We start from the raw sequence: 16,656 nt of genomic DNA on the forward strand, positions 1-16,656 counted from the left end.
CCAAAGCAATTTTTAAATGCAGTTTCATCCTTTCCTGATGAATCAGCCAGTCCAGTAGATCTTACAGTACCTTAAGAGTCAGCATTATGAAAATTACCTACCATGTACTGTAGATCCACAGAGAGCAGCTCAGTAAAAATTTAGAATGAATAAATGCCAGAAACAAGAATATCCACCGTATGGGGCCTTTCTGTGTTCATTTTTAGACGATTGTCATTTTTAAAATGTAGGAGTCTAATCGGATTTATTAGGCGTCATGAGTATCAGGCTGGGAATTGGAGCAGAAAGTGGCTCGCCAGAGAAATATATCTTATTATGACCTGACAGTAATGGTCCACAAGTCGTTGTTACATTTGCAGTTGTTTGTATAGTAATACAGCCAGGAATTCCCAAGGAAATCAGTTCTTTTTCTTTTCCATTTCTTCTGTAGCTCTGTCAGACAAACAGAACAAAACCCAGTGGTAGACCAAATGTCTGAATCCGTGAAACAGCTTGATGAAACGCTGTAATAAAATAAATTATGATGTGCCAGATACTTTCTTCTGTACAGTTCTTAAAATCGAAACATACCTAAGGACAGAAAGCCTTTCGGATGTAGCTCTCCAGAGACAATTATTTTCTTTTCAAAACAGCTAGTGTCATTCTGGTACTGATCAGACTGACTTTTCTAGCTTCATATAAACACGTATCCTCCCTGTCCTCTGAGAAATGGTGAGTGTCTGTCTTCTTGCCTTCACAGTGGAAGGGACAGCCAACATTACCTGGATGATGTGTTATAGTGGACGGCATGGTTACTTGAAAGCTAGCTTTTAATCCACTGCATTGAGCCTGGCCTAATGTAGCTTATGCAGGTTGGCACAGAGGGCACGGGCAAGGGACATTAAGAAACGCTGTGCTATAATCTCCCCTACCGGCATTCCCCACAATGGAACTTGTAAAAACCAGTTTGTATAACACGCTGATGGTGTTTTCTGCCCTTTTTGTTTGAGAATTTGAACATTGCAGGTTAACTTACAAAGTAGACTGTAACAAGGGCAAGATAAACATATGTAGCGCTATATATTTAGTTAAAATAGTGAGGGATGCCTGGGTGGCTGAGTTGATTAAGTGTCTAACTTTAGCTCAGGTCATAATCTTATAGTTCGTGGGTTAGAGCCCTGTGTCAGGCTCTCCTGACAGCCCAGAGCCTGAAGCCTGCTTCGGATTCTGTGTCTCCCTTTCTCTGCCCCTCCCTCACTTGTGTTTCTCTCTCTCTCTCTCTCTCTCTCTCTCTCTCTCTGTCTCTCTCTCTCTCTCTCAGAAATAAATAAACATTAAAAAAAATTTTAATAAAATAGCAAAACCCTTACCATATTTCTTTACCGGGGCTTGGGGGAGATTTGGGGTAGAACTTCAACCCCATTCAGTTAGGCCCAGGTTTGACATTTAGAAGTGACAGTTTGAGAGAGTGATGGTGCCCCTGCCCATGAAGGAAGCAACATCTATAGCATTCAGTGTGATCAGGGACTTGGCCCTTTAATGAAATGTCGAATAGAGGTGAATTCGACTTATTTTATCGTGTGGTCAAATTCTAGCCAAATGCTGTGGATATGAGACTGAGATGGGAAAACTCAGGTTCTCCTTCTGATGTCATTGCCCCGGAAGATGTGGTCTTTGCACCGGGTGCATGGAGTTGACCAGACGAGGCGTTTGGGTCCCAGCCAGATTCTTTGGTTAATTGTAGGTTTGTACAAACTTAACCTGGTCATCTCATCTGTAGCGCTAAGGATGATCCGTGGTCATGTTTCACTCTACTTCTTGAGGTTAATAGGATTGTAGGATCAAAGTAAAAAGATGTTACAAAGAGCATATGTTTGTGCTCACACTCTGGACAATTTGTCCAGTATGACCCAGCTTTAACCTTTATAAGACTTTACTCACCTGATTTACTCTTGTTTTCAGGCTACAACTGAGGTGGAAATTAAGAAGAAAGGCCCTGGATCTCTCTTAGTTTCCATGGACCAACTGGCCTCCTATGGACGGAAGGACAGAATCAACAGTATATTGAGTGTTGTTACAAATACACTAGTAGAAGGTATGTGCCCTTGATGTCAGCCCAGACCACCAAGGTAAAAATACGTCCTGTGCACGATAAATATAATCCCTGTCCCTTGGCCTGACTTTTGCAAAAATTGACTCTGAACTTTAGGAATAGTCTACTTGTTATAGAAACCAGCATCCCATGTCTGCATGCAGAGAATCAAATAAGGACTTCAAAGCTGCTGCCAGCATTGTATACAGATAGATAAGAAGTATGAAGGAATGACATTTAAGAGTGAGCTAGCAGATCTCAAGAAGACTGTAACTGTCACGAGGGGCCAGCAGGGTGATATGAGGCACGAAGGATATAGACTGAAGTGTGAAGATACGAAATAATGGAACCCCCCTCCTGCCCTCTACCCCAAAACATACCTTCCTCTTTTCCTTTTTAGCACCCTACAACCCTTTTGCTTTTCCCTGAAGGACTAATGTACTGTGCATTTTGATTGCACCTAATTCTGCCTCTCATCAAACACCCCCACATACCCATAAATATATTTGATGTGTGAATAGGTAAGCTGAAACCCCTCTTATTCCGGCGCTCTGTGCCACAGGAAAAGAGCAGCCGCTGTTGAATCATAGCCTATCTGCAGGAGTGTTGCTGTCAGTGCCTGAACTTCGTATTAGGTGGCTCCTCCGTGACACAGCCTGGCCCGCTGAGGAATGTCAGGATTTTCCATTACACCACAGCCCCCCAGCGGGTGTCCCATCTGTCCGGTTGTGGTCTGTATTCTAGGCTCCCCTTTCTTTCGTCAGACGTAGATTCCATAACTGGGTTTTCTCTCACAAGATTCTGACTGATCCTGCATGAATCCTCTTCTCTTGATTCATGTTGCTTTAGCTGAGCTGTCCCACTGTAGATCCAGAATATTCTTGAAGCCTCAGACTGCTGTTCTTCAAAGGTCAAACCCCCAGGCTGACCCCACAATACCCAGAGCCCCTCCTTTTGTAAGGAGAGTCAGAATTGTCCTGGTGTCCTTGGAACAAGTTATTTTTTGAGTCATTTAAGCCCAATACCACTTCTACTCAGAGAAAAAGAGTTCAGCAGGGGCGTCTGTGGTAAAGGGAGAACCCCCAGAAAGAAAAACCCTTCGAGTGTTTCCCTTCTCACATGTGAGCAAGGAGTTAGACTATACCTGGACTAATCTTGAGACTGTATCGAGCCAAAAAGAGTATTGAATTAACTATTACCAGCTGCCTCCACACTTCATTTATGTCTGTTTTCTTTAATTCTCATTGAGGTCATTGTCTGAGAGAGCATCTTTAAACTTTGTGGTTTATACTTTGAGATTATAGGTAAATAACTGCAGAGCATAAGAATTGCAAGCTAAGGGGCTCCTCCCGGGTGGCTCAGTCTGTTAAGCGTCTGACTCTTGATTTCAGCTCAAGTCATGATTTCACACTTCACGAGATCAAGCCCCACGTCAGGCTCTGCACTGACAGCATGGAGCCTGCTTGGGAATCTCTCTCTCTCCCTCCCTCCCTCCCTCTCCCTCCCTCTCTCTCTCTCTCTCTCTCTCTCAAAATAAGTAAATAAACTTAAAAAAAAATCCAATCTAAGAAACACTAGCTTAAGAACCTTGGCTAATTTTATTCTTCACTTGGAGACAAGAATGGGATTTCTCTGGGAATCTGTGGAAGTTGAGAAAGACAAATGAACCCCCTCCAACAGGCATATTTTATTACTGGCAAAGACGTCAGAACAGCAGAACTGTTGGTGTAGAGCAACAATTCTGTAGTTGATTACTACAGTGGCCTAGCGCAGGGTCTAGTCAAGGTCAATGCTCAAGAAATGTTTGTGGGGCTGAACCTTGCTGTGCTTGGTCGGTGCTGCGGGCTTCCTGTCAGAGGCCTCGGTGCTTCCATTCCTCTACGGAGTTGGATAGAAACACTGGAGTGGTAGCTCTGCCTTTTTCTTCTCCTTTTTCTTCCTCTTCTCCCTGTGCTCTTCCTTCCCTTCCTGTTCTGCTATACTCATTCTCCACCCTCCACCCACCAGCACACACATGATAAAAAATAGACGCAGGGGTAGCTCAGGGGAGAGAGACAGTCATAGTTGTGTTCCTGAGTAGGAAGCCGTCCCAGCTTTTTCTCCCTTTTCTAAGTCCTAATGCTCACGTAGCCTTTCACTGCTCAGACATTCCACTGTCCCCTCCCCTAGTATTCAACTCGCTTTGTTAAAGCCGAGGAGACAGAACCGCTATAAGCAAAGAACAATGAATGGCTGGAACTGAAGAATTTGAGAGGGAGTTGAAGGGCATTAAGAAACTCCATTCCTATTTCACCGCTGGCCCCTCTGTGTTTAATGATTGCTACAGCATTAAAAGCCAGCGTTGAATGAATAATTGTTCCTGCTTCTCAGACCTTCAGTTCGGAAACTCTGACATTATTTTAATTTTTGGATTACCAAACCAAAGAAGCAGGCTTCTACCTACCGATGGCTTAGAAACCACAGTGGAGCATTCCAGAATCATGTAAATAATGAGAAAATCCTGCCTGCTGTGTGTCACACCTAGCCCGTTGGCAGACATGCTCACGCGGATCCAGTAAAGTCAGCAGAATTCACAGTCAGCAGAGCCATCAGCTTGGGGATATTTCAGAGGACTGGGGGTAGGGTGTGGGCAGAGAGCGGTACGGTCTCACTTCTCAAAGCAGCGAGGCTGTGGGAGGCGGGGAGACCGTTGGCGAAGTAAGAATGAAGACGTGATGATAGTTGGCATTCTTGGTTCTCAGGTAAAACAGGTTCAGAAACTCCTTATAGAGGCAACTGGCCACAGCTGTTGCTGCCATGATTCGTTGATTCACTCTTTGGTTCAACTGACCGGCAGCATCCATACGATTGCTTATTTGCTATCCGCCTTTCCTGGTGTGGCTGTAAGCTCTGTGAGGACTGGGGCTCTTGTTCACCAGCGAATTCCCAGTGCCTCGTACACTGTAGGTGCTGAAACATTGTTGAATTGGACTGAGAGAAGCCCTGCCTTCAGAAACCTCACAGTCTGCTGACCCCACCATCTTGGTGGAATTGCGAGGCCCTCTCTGAAAACACCTCCCAGTGCGCCTGAGGTTGAGACTACGGTAACCCCTCTGAAAATGTACAGCAGCAAAGTACGGGGAACCCCACAAACCTTTGGCTATCTCGTCTTCCCCCAGACCAGACTTTTAGCCGTGTCGGGCACGTGGGGCCAGTAACAGTTTACAAGGTTGCGCGTCACTCTCTAAACCTTTACGTTCACCTAATTGATCTTTTCTAGCTCGTAAAGTTCCACGTTGTCTTACTGTTTGTGGAACGGAAAAGATCATCCTGAGATCTTACCTGAGACAATGTGGATATGATCCCTAGTATCCCTGTAGGAATCTCCTTCGTGCCCCGTAGGGTAGGGAAACCCCTCTTCAGTATCTGGCAAAGACTGGGAGCCTAGTGCACTCTACAACAGTACAATTGTATCTCCTGTCAGAAACGTGAACAGTCGCTGCCTCAACCTCCACGTGCCAGTGAACAGCAGACATTTGGAGAAGGGAGGAGATTAAAAAAAGGAACGGAACCAAATTTCCAAATATGTCCTATAAGAATTTATGGAAATAAGAGAACCTTTTCATTTTCTTTTTTTGGTTAGAAAACTAAATTTACCTTGGAAAGGGAGGGAGTTCTATGAGGAAGAAGCCAAAGCAAATTTTCTTCACAGACTTCCTTTCCCACGCAGACTCCCACGTGGCGCTTACTGTGGCCCTTAAATCTGAAAAACCAAGGCAACCATTTTCTTAGCAACCAGGGAGCCAATCAAAAACCCAACCCAAGCACCCCATCTGAAATAAAGCCATCACCATGGGTACCATCCAGCTGGTTGGCAAAAGGGAAAGTAGACTAATTTCAGGCAGCCATCTTGTTCTTGGTGAAATGTTGGGAAACTTTTATTCATTCCCTGAGTGATTTGATTTTGTCAGCAGAATTGCGTTGGGGTGTGGGATGGATGCGGTTATATCCAACCCGTGGAACCAAGACCTGGCCTCTAAGGATTATCATGCTGATGGGTTTTCAAAACTACATCTCTTAAAGAACATCCTCCTAGATCAAGGTCCTTGGGCAATTGTAATCCAAGCTGTTCTAATTCCTACTTAACTTGAGGAGGGCTTTGTTACCCAGGGCCTCCTGCCTAGAATGTTGTGGCTGCCAGCCGAATGGCTCTCTGCCTTTATGTCTAATGGTCCTTTTTCATCTTCATTTTGTGATGACCCTAGAGGTCATCTTGGTCCGGTGATATTCCGTCCGTGTCTATCAGAGTCCCAGGATCCTGGGGAAGTGCCTCAGGGAAGGACGAAGTCCATCGGGCTGAGCTTCAACTAGAGGAGTTCCTGGTTTATCTGTGTCATATATTGGGGGCCACATAAGATCTTGTTTGAGACCAACCAGCTCTGTTTCTAAAAGAGAAAGAAGACAAGAAAAAGGAAAGAGGAAAGAGATGGAGGAAGGAAGGACGAAAACAGAGAAGGGAATGGTGAGGGTGAGAAAAGACAAAAGGGCCAGCGAGAAGGAGAAAAGAAGAGAGGGGGGACGAGAGAGAGGAAGGGAGGGAAGCGGGGAAAGGAGTGGGAATCCCATGCCCAACTCGGTCGTGAATTGTGAACTCATTGACTTGCGCTTCTGCGGGAACGTAAGAGACACATTGCACATAGTAGCCCGGCGGCCAGTGCTGCTTCTTTTCTGCTGCAAAGATAATAATAATAGCAAATGCTTCTCACTGTATGCCAGGGTGTTCCAAGGCACTTTATATATATCTTAGCTCATTTAATTCAGCAGATTGAAGTAATGTACTCAGGTTCCCACAGTTAGCAGTGTCTGAGCTGGTATTTGCACCCAGGTATGTCTGGTTTCAGAGTCTATGCTTTTGATTGCTTCTCTGGTAATAATTTAGTGATACAACGTATAGTGTAATACCTGCCATTTATCGAGGACTTGCCTTGTGCCAGGCACCGTGCTGCCTGCTTTACGTCCATCAACTCACGCAGTCAGTGGATGAGGATTACAGGACTCGTGTCGTCCTATAGCCTGTATAGTCAGTGTCATTTCAGATGAGGCAACAGAAGAACAGGAATCGGTAACTTGCCTGACATCACACGTTGTGAGTGTTGAAGCCAGTTGGACCAGGGAGTCAGATTCCAAAGGCCAAGCCCCTAACCAGAATGCTGTGCTCCCCAAATGGATGGATCACACTCTAATTTACAGCTAGATGTTAACGACGAAATGACCCGGTATTTCCCATGCCTCCTCTTTGCCTTCAAGAGAAATGAAATGGAAGCGGGAGGACCGCACAGTTAGGACAGTCAGCACTCAAACCATCTTTCTTCTCGTGGTTCATAGCAGCGATTACCTTAATGACTCAGTGAGGAGGAGGAGTGGCTCTTTGAAACCCTCTTTGTTTTCTCACCGTGATCGAGGGCCGCCTTTGTTCTTTACTCACTACAGAACTGGAAGAGTCTCAGAGAAAGTGCCCACCGTGCTGGTATAAATTCGCCAATACTTTCCTCATCTGGGAGTGCCACCCCTACTGGATAAAACTGAAAGAGATTGTGAACTTGATCGTTATGGACCCTTTTGTGGACTTGGCCATCACCATCTGCATTGTCCTGAATACCCTGTTTATGGCAATGGAGCATCATCCTATGACACCGCAATTTGAACACGTCTTGGCTGTAGGAAACCTGGTAAGATGGAACATTCTCTCCTGATTTTATGATCTGAACATGTTTTGCCTGTAGGACATCTTTTTCTGATACTGGAAGCTGGAGCTTAGTTGAAAAGAAAGTAATAGTTAATTGGAAGACAAATGCTTCCACATATGGCGCAGCCCCAGCCACTTCTGCTCACTGTTGTGATCCCGTGGCTGTTTCCTCTTTCTGCAGAACTTTCAAGACGTCATTTAGGAGCTGTTGGCAGAAACCCAGGCATGGTGACAGAATGGGAGGCATGGTGCAGTGGGTTGGTTTTGGCAACCTGAGCCAAGGACTTCGGGAGTTTTTTTCTCATTCCCTTTCTCACATTGCTGCCTGCAGTGTTCCAGCACGCCATTTCCCCTTTCACCTTCAGTAGCAGGCGCCACAAAATATAGGGGAGCTCTTTTGGTGCATTAAACGTAACTATAAATTTGCCTGCACTGTCATACCTTAATTATCCATATGGGGCCCATCTCGGGGAAACTTTTAATTCCAAGCTGGTTTTCCCCTCCTGCCCAACTTCTGGGCTCTAGTCCAGTTTCTACCGTTAGTTGATCTGTGCCAGATTTACTTTCATGTTAGCTTAAGTCATATATTTAACTTATTACATTATTTAGAAGATAAGAATGAGTTGGTTGTTTTTTGTTTTTTGTTTTTTAATAGGTGACACAGTGTATTCTAAAGTCAAATAGTTGTGATTTGGGGATTGTCTGTTTTATTTCTTTAGTCCAAAAATCAGGAGTTGATTGAGTTTTGATAGATGGGAAAGAATTAGTTGGAAAGGATCCTCTAGATCTCCTGGGCTTCATTATTCCTTAGGAGTTTCACCACAAGCAAGTCAAATCTAATTGTTGCCATTTAACTTGAGTACGATCTCTGCCTGATGTCTGTCTGTCTGTGTCTCTGTCTCTCTGTCTGTCTGTCTCTCTGTCTCTGTCTCTCTCTCTCTCTCTCTCTCTCTCTCACACACACACACACACACACACACACACACACACATAGTTTTTACATTAAGTCCAAATAAGCTATTAAAGTGTTATAAAACCATTTTGAGTTCTGATTATGAAAACACATGTGACAAAGGAGACCCTTTATCTGGTTAGTCCTTGCAGCCCATCATGTTCCCTGGTACACATCCAAGATAATTCTGTGGTCTTTCCACTCTGCATGTCTGAGTTAGGGATCCTTGCATCAGGCTCTGCACTGGGCATAGAGCCTGCTTAGGATTCTCTCTCTCTCCCTCTCCCTCTCTCTGTCCCTTCCCCGCTCATGCTCCCTCCCTCTCTCTCTCCTCTCTCTCTCTCTCTCTCAAAATAAATAATAAAAGCAAATAAAATTTAAAAAATAAAAAAAAGTAATTCTTCATACCTCAAATAGTTACAATTTATTTTACCCAAACCCCAAATATTGGCAGTACACTAGGTTGAAATAACATGCTTGCCGACCTCTGTCATGGGCATTTCCCCCAGGCCTCTGGATGCCATTCATCCCGTTGAAAGGCAGCAATGTGTCATTGTTGATTTTCTCTTAGGAACCAGAGTTCCCACAGTATAAATATTCCATGGTCAGTTAGCCAGTGCTTACTGTTGAGCATTTCCCGTGTGTTCACCAGAACCAGTGGTGAATTCAGTCTCTATTTAGTGTGTGAAGCAGGCTACCATTTCTATGTAGAGAAACCTTCCATGGGTTTATGCCGAGGGTAAAATGTATGTCAGGGATCGATTAGCTGCCCTCACTTAGAGTGATGTTCCCTCTGTAGATACTTAGCGCGCACTGTGAACTTTGATTTTTGCTTCGCTGGATCTCTTCAGGGAAGATTCTCTTTCAGTTTTAGAATACCGCATCTTCAATTTAGAAAAGTGGGGAACCATGGAAAAGTACAGGGACATAAAACCTTGCGGGCCATGCATCCATTTTGATTTCTGTCACGCCATTCTGTTTTGTTATTGCTATACATTCATTGAGTCTCTTTCCCAACAGCATCTGTAATCTAAGTATTTTTCACTATTTTCAATTCTGTCTTCAGACTACATCTTCAAAGTTTTCCTTAAACTCCTTCGTTTGTAAAACTGGTAACCAGGTAGTTGCAAGTACTAATTTATTACGAGTTTAAAACCCATTACATTAAAGTCCTCCTCTAAAATCATAATATTCAGTAAGAGTGGGGTGTTACATGGTTAGCTTAGAATGAGGGCACAGCTCTTGTCGAGACTGGCATTCATGGGATTTTACTTTCTTACCACGTGTGATGTTATTAAGTCCTGTGGGAGGCCAAAGGCACTGGGAAACACAGGGTGCTCTGAAGGGTAGAAAAGTGGGAGTCAGGTAACTCAGGGAACAAGTCGTTCTCGTACCCAATAAGCTCTCAACCCAAACAGTTATCACGTCATTGATTATCACATTTAAAAAATCAAAAGGAAGCACGAAACTGTCCAGCAAGGATATATTCCTTGAGGATACATTCACCCAATAGAATTTTATGCAACTTCGTAGCAACATGGACTGAGTTGTGGTAAGTGAAAAACAAGACCCAAGGTATTATGTACTCTATGATTTTGCAATTCTGTCAAAATATACACACATTGGGGAAAAAAAAAAAAAAACAGAAAGGGAATACATAAAACTGATAGTTGTGTGCAAGATGGAGACTCTAGTTTTTTCCTGTATTTTGCACACTTGTGACAATGTTCTGTTGCTTTTACAATTTAAAATAAGAAACCCTGCAGCGTGTGTCTAAGTCTGATAAGACACATAATATCAAATCAGGGATACTGTATTTTTTAATATCATTATAACTCAATAAATGATTTTTTTTAAGGCAAATGTCCCAAGCACAAACGTTCAAAATGACTGCTGACCCTTTAGAAGGAGTCCCCTATGTGGTATTCCTATTGCTTAAAATCATTTTGTTTTTTTAACGTTTATTTATTTTTGAGAGAGAGAGAGAGACAGAGTGCGAGCGGGAGAGGGACAGAAAGAGAGGGAGACACAGAATCTGAAGCAGGCTCCAGGCTCCAAGCTGTCAGCACAGAGCCCGATGTGGGGCTTGAACTCACAAACTGCGAGATCTTGACCTGTGCTGAAGTTGGACCCTTAACTGACTGAGCCACCCAGGCACCCCTGCTTAAAATCGTTTTTTAAATGCATTCTTGTACAGTGTAATTTGGGTGGTTCTGGCAATGACGATGTAAACATTGGGACTGAGTGCTTGATTCACGAGGGAGACAAGACTATCCTTTATCGTGTGGTATAGCCCTGGGACATTGAAGGATTGGTGTCCTCAGATGCACAATTTAGCAAGGCTGGGTCTTGAGGCTTCTTGGACATGTATTCAAAGATAATGATAAAGGCATTCTCTTTCTATTATTTCTTTTTCTTACCCCCTGCCTTCCCCCTCTTTAGGTTTTCACCGGAATTTTCACAGCGGAAATGTTCCTGAAGCTCATAGCCATGGATCCCTACTATTATTTCCAAGAAGGTTGGAACATTTTTGACGGATTTATTGTGTCCCTCAGTTTAATGGAACTGAGTCTAGCAGACGTGGAGGGGCTCTCGGTGCTGCGATCTTTCCGATTGGTATTCCATGTTTCTCCAACTTCTTTTTACATTTCCTGTCTTGTACCTACTAAAAAAATTTTGCACAAGTTAGTCTGATGATTAAAAGAATCCTTAGCTATATTCCGCTCACAATTCCAGTTGGCGATTTATTGGCTTAGATACTAAAATCTTGAAAATTTTTCTGCTAAACGCCTAAGATAGAAGTTAGTTTTTAATTTCAATTAACAAACAGAAATCCATTTTAGGAAGTTCCTCAGAAAATAATGGTTAATCTGACAGATGAAAAAGAAAGACTCTCAAGGACTATTCTGAGGTCTAAGTTGGATTTGGTAATAAATCTGTTTCTTCATCTGAACTCTCCCCGAAATGGCAAGGATTTCTCCTTGTTCAGAGATGTGTCTCATTTCTTCTATCATGGTGACCCCTTCCAGAAAATGAGAATGAAGTAATAATTTTTAAAACTATATTGAAATTAATGGTTGAACATTCAGGTTTTTTCCTTAACACTAGCTGAGAAGGATTCTGTAATATATTTGAAGAAGTTAATGTTAAAATTACTAAAATGACTCTGACAGAATAGTTAATGATGTCCTCGAAAGAGCTTCCCGTAAACATAGGCATAAGTGATGTCCTGATTAAGTCCCTTAAGAAGCTGAGTTACTTTGAGGGTATCCACTCAAACAAAACATCAGAACTGGGGGGCTTAGGTTTTTCTCTTCCCATTGGAAAAAATTACCTAAGCACCTGTAACGGAAAGGATTTCAGGTTTTTTTCATCAGGATACTCAGCATATTTAAGAAGGAAGATTGGAATAAAATGGAACTGTTTACAAAACAGAGGTCTCACTCAGTCCAGGTCACACATAGCATCTGCCCGGTTTCTGGAACCTCTGCTTACTAGTCTGTGGTTAGGATCCAGCCCACAGTAGACTTTTTGAAAATAGTTCTTATTATCTGGAATATGAGATGAAGGAATAAGAGTTAGACGCCACCTTAGCACTAATATTCCTAATAATTAAAAAGCCAGTCAGAAAGGGAAAAAATGTGAATGACCCAGATAGTCACACAGAGAAACACCTGGTAGCTCTTGAGCTCTCAGATAAGACTCAAGCTTTGAAAGGAAGAAAAATGTTCCAATCAGCACAGTTGCCTTCTACCAGAATTCCCCTTATCTCATGTGTTAGTCATTAACTCATGATGTCTGGAAATGATCTCATTATTATCATTTCATTCATGGCCTTTCTTCATTATACTTCTCAGACTATTAGTTAAGACTTGTAAATCATTCCTTATACAACACAGAAATTTCATGATTGCAGATAACAGAAGTTCTGTCCTCTGAATTAATATCATTAGAGTCCGTTCTCATAAGATGTTTGATATATGTGGAACTGCCCCTACTCGGGTGTTGTGCTTTTCCTCCAAATTATTCCAAGTATATCACAAAGTTTCATATCAGCCATTGGTTATTTGTTATTTTTTGGCAGACAAAAAGAGAGATTTTAGAATTTTTAAATACGTGTTTTTTAAAAAGAGACAGATGACTTATTTCCACTGCGCCTACCATTTTGATCTTTTGCTTCACTAAAAATCACATTTTCCTTGATATGTTCCTTGAGAAGTCAAGGCAGAATCAGTAGGAAAAGGATATGTTCATGTGTGGGTTTTTTAAAAGTGGACTGACCCAGGGACCAATACAGGGGGCTAGAGGCAGTATTCTTGGTTCCTAGTTCTAAATCTTTCACTTACTCTGAAGTTCATCCGTTTTCCCCATCTATGCCTCATGTTCTCCCACTGTAGTCTAAAACAGAAAGTCCTGGGAACTTCCCAAGGGTGCTCAATAAATTGAAGCTGATCTTACTGACGTTATATGTTCTTATTTTAGCCAGGTGGTAAGAAAATGGATTCAGTATCATCTGATTTTTGTTTGGGTTCTTTCCCCCTTAGCTCCGAGTGTTCAAATTGGCCAAATCCTGGCCCACCCTGAACATGCTGATCAAGATCATTGGAAATTCAGTGGGTGCCCTGGGCAACCTGACCCTGGTGCTGGCCATCATTGTCTTCATCTTCGCCGTGGTGGGGATGCAACTGTTTGGAAAGAGCTACAAAGAGTGTGTCTGCAAGATCAACCAGGACTGTCAGCTCCCTCGCTGGCACATGAATGACTTTTTCCATTCCTTCCTCATTGTCTTTCGAGTGTTGTGCGGGGAGTGGATCGAGACCATGTGGGACTGCATGGAAGTGGCAGGCCAGGCCATGTGCCTGATTGTCTTCATGATGGTCATGGTTATTGGCAACTTGGTGGTTAGTACTAACTTGTAGAATTTTTCGTTTTTTGCCCCGAGCATCTTACGCCAGTGGGCTTGGTCCTACTACATTCCATATCTGTGTTAGTTTTTATTCTTTCTTGGCCCAAGAACCCTAAGGTGCAAATGAAGGAAAGGAGACTGCTCCTGAGTCATAAGCCCCACAACCTGTCAACCCTTTTTCATAGTTGTGGAAACCAAACTCAGCAAAGTTGAGTGACTTTTCCAAAGTCACACAACTGGTAAATGTCAGGGCTTATATTAGATCCTAGACTACAAAGTCTTTGCTCTTTCTACTACAAAAGTTTCCCTCACTTAAATTAGAATTTCTCAGCTTGACACTGTTGACACTTTGGGTTAGATCATTCTTTGTTGTGGGATTGTCCCATAGATTGTTGATGTTTAGCAGCATCCCTGACCTCTACCTTCCACTGGCCCGTAGCGCCCCACAGCCTAAGCGGTGACAACCAAAAATGTCTCCAGACATTGCCAGCTGTCCCCTTGGAGGCAAAATTACCCTCCCCTGTGAACCACTGATCTAAAACAACTGAGGGTTTTATCTCACTTGTATAAATGGCAAGTCACGTTTTTGCCTTATTCTGATCTGTCTGCTATCTTTTGCCTCTGTATATAGAATATTCACCAACAGAGATTTTGACACCATCTTTCTCCAAGAATGATCTGAGGACTAGCCGCAGTGAGATCACTTTAGAGTATGTTAGAAATGCAGACGCTTAGGCCCCACCCCAGAACTACTGAATCAGAATCTGCATTTCTAACAAGTGATTTCCCCAGGTGATTCACCTGCTCACTAAAGTTTAAGAAGTACTGATCTTGCAGATCAGGCCCAATCCCACTCGCAGGTATAGAGCGAGAGAAACCGAAAGAAGGCAGACCCGCATGATCCCCCGTCGGCTCATCCAGAGCAGCTCTCCCTTCTTGTGCCACAGAGAAGCGTGCCAGTAGAGCCTTCCCGCTCAGCAGCCTCTGAACCAGCCGTGCCACCCTATTCCCTCCTATGACATGTGACAGCGGACACCATGGTGTGTCTGTAATCCCTCCCTTTCCTACTCCCGACCACCTTTCCCTCAGTCCTGCTCCCTCTGGCCTTCCCACTCCTTCAATGAACTCAGCTGTTGCCTCCTGATACATAGTGGAATCCACATTTGTCAGTGCTGACCTCGCTGCCCTTTCTCCCTCCTCCTATTCTCAGTTGTCTCAACACCATCTCCCCGTGACTCTCTACAGATACCTGAGCACATGACCAAATCCAGTATTATTTCTGCTTCTGATGACACCAGGTTCCCCTTTGCTCAGGCTTTCTGCCCACCTAGTCTCTAGGAATCTATAACTGTAAGTCTCTTCTGACTCTCTTCTCTCCCTTCCCAGTAATTATCTGATGCCTTTCATACATCTCTCTTCCTGGTATTTCCAAGATCTGACCCATCCTTTCCATTCCATTCCTGTAACCCATTCAATATTTCTAAAAGTCTGAAGATCACAGCCACCCAGGTTTCACTCATTAAAAAAGACTTGAGTCCCAGGCCCTACACCAGATCTCCTGAATCAGAATCTTTCAGGCGAGGCCAAGGAAATATGTATTTTTTCATGCATCCCACCCCAGGAGATTTTCATGCGTGCTAAGGTTTGAGATTACGATAGCCTTATCCAGACCCTTATTAACTCATACAAGTGACACTGTAACGCCTGGTCCATCCCCACCTCCACTCCCGTATGTTGCTGGTAGGAATGGTTTGCTCAGATTTCTGTCATTTTTATTCCTTTACTCAAAGACCAGTAGGGGATCCAGTTAAATAAAATTCAGATCCCTCAGGCTGGCCTTCAAAGCCCCCTCCAAATCACCTCCATTTTACCAACCATATTCCTTTGTAATTCTACAAATGGCCCAAATAATTTGCATACATATAATTCATTTATTGTTTCCATCCCTCCCACTCTACACGTATTGTCATCTGCACCTAAAATGTATGCCTTACTCTTCTTCAGAAGTATGACAAAGTAAGGGCCAAGTCTAAATCAAGAAGTGAACACCTCTCCCAATATTTAAAGTAAGTCTTAATAAAAATAAATTAATTAATCTTAATATCCAGTGTGGTAAAATAGGATATTCAAACATAAATAAAAGCTTGCATCTGAGGGCTGGACACTTAGATATCCAACAGAATGCAAAAGTCACCATCACTGTCTTATTAAAGTATTTTATTTTGATAAATGTTAGGAAACTAAGCTAGGCTCTCCAAACCTAGCTGTTTTTCTAATGTGGGTTCTGCAGGTGAATACATAGCATCTGTGCCCTCCTTGATCCTCCCAATAAGCCATGTCCATTTTTTTTCTTCTGTTTGGGGGAATTTTCTTCCAAAATGGGTACAGCTTTTGCTTTTTCTGATTATAAGAAAAGTCTTATATTTGGGGGTACATAGGTATGTATGTAAAACTATAAAAGAACCAAGAGAAGAGGTGCTAAACTTGCATTACAATCAAAACGAAACAAACTGCCCACTTGGTGGAAAAGAGTATGGAGGGTCCTCAAAAAAGTAAAAATAGATCTACCATATGATCCGGTAATTCTACTGCTGGGTATTTACCCAAAGAAAACAAAAACACTAATTAGAAAAGATACCTTCACCCCTTTGTTTATTGCAGCATTATTTACAATAGTCAAGATACAGAAATAACCCAAGTATCCATCCATAGATGAATGGATAAAGATGTCGTATTTGTATACAATGGAATATTACTCAGCCGTAAAAAGAGAATGAAATCTTGCCATTTGCAACAACATGGGTGGAGCCAGAGAGGATTATGCTAAACGAAACAAGTCAGAGAAAGATAAATACCATTTCATTTCACTCATAGGTGGAATTTAAGAGACAAAACAAATGAACAGACGAAAAAACACAACAGGCTCTTAAATATAGACAACTGTTGCTGGCGGGGAGGTGGGGGGAATGGGTGAAATAAAGAGGATTGAGAGTACGCTTATT

The 16,656-nt window shown here is 42.8% G+C and overlaps 1 protein-coding gene across 9 annotated transcripts in view; it reads left to right on the plus strand.

Moving 5' to 3' along the window:
• Positions 1-16,656, plus strand: part of SCN8A (sodium voltage-gated channel alpha subunit 8) — a 177,284-nt gene that overhangs the window by 127,417 nt on the left and 33,211 nt on the right. For all 9 annotated transcript variants that reach the window (XM_045466872.1, XM_045466879.1, XM_045466871.1 and 6 more), the window contains exons 13-16: positions 1,942-2,074; positions 7,541-7,779; positions 11,191-11,364; positions 13,293-13,649. In XM_045466872.1, the coding sequence (XP_045322828.1) occupies positions 1,942-2,074; positions 7,541-7,779; positions 11,191-11,364; positions 13,293-13,649 (903 nt within the window). The remainder of the gene's footprint in view (positions 1-1,941; positions 2,075-7,540; positions 7,780-11,190; positions 11,365-13,292; positions 13,650-16,656) is intronic.

Source organism: Leopardus geoffroyi, chromosome B4 (genome assembly GCF_018350155.1).
Source record: "Leopardus geoffroyi isolate Oge1 chromosome B4, O.geoffroyi_Oge1_pat1.0, whole genome shotgun sequence".
Taxonomy (NCBI): domain Eukaryota; kingdom Metazoa; phylum Chordata; class Mammalia; order Carnivora; family Felidae; genus Leopardus; species Leopardus geoffroyi.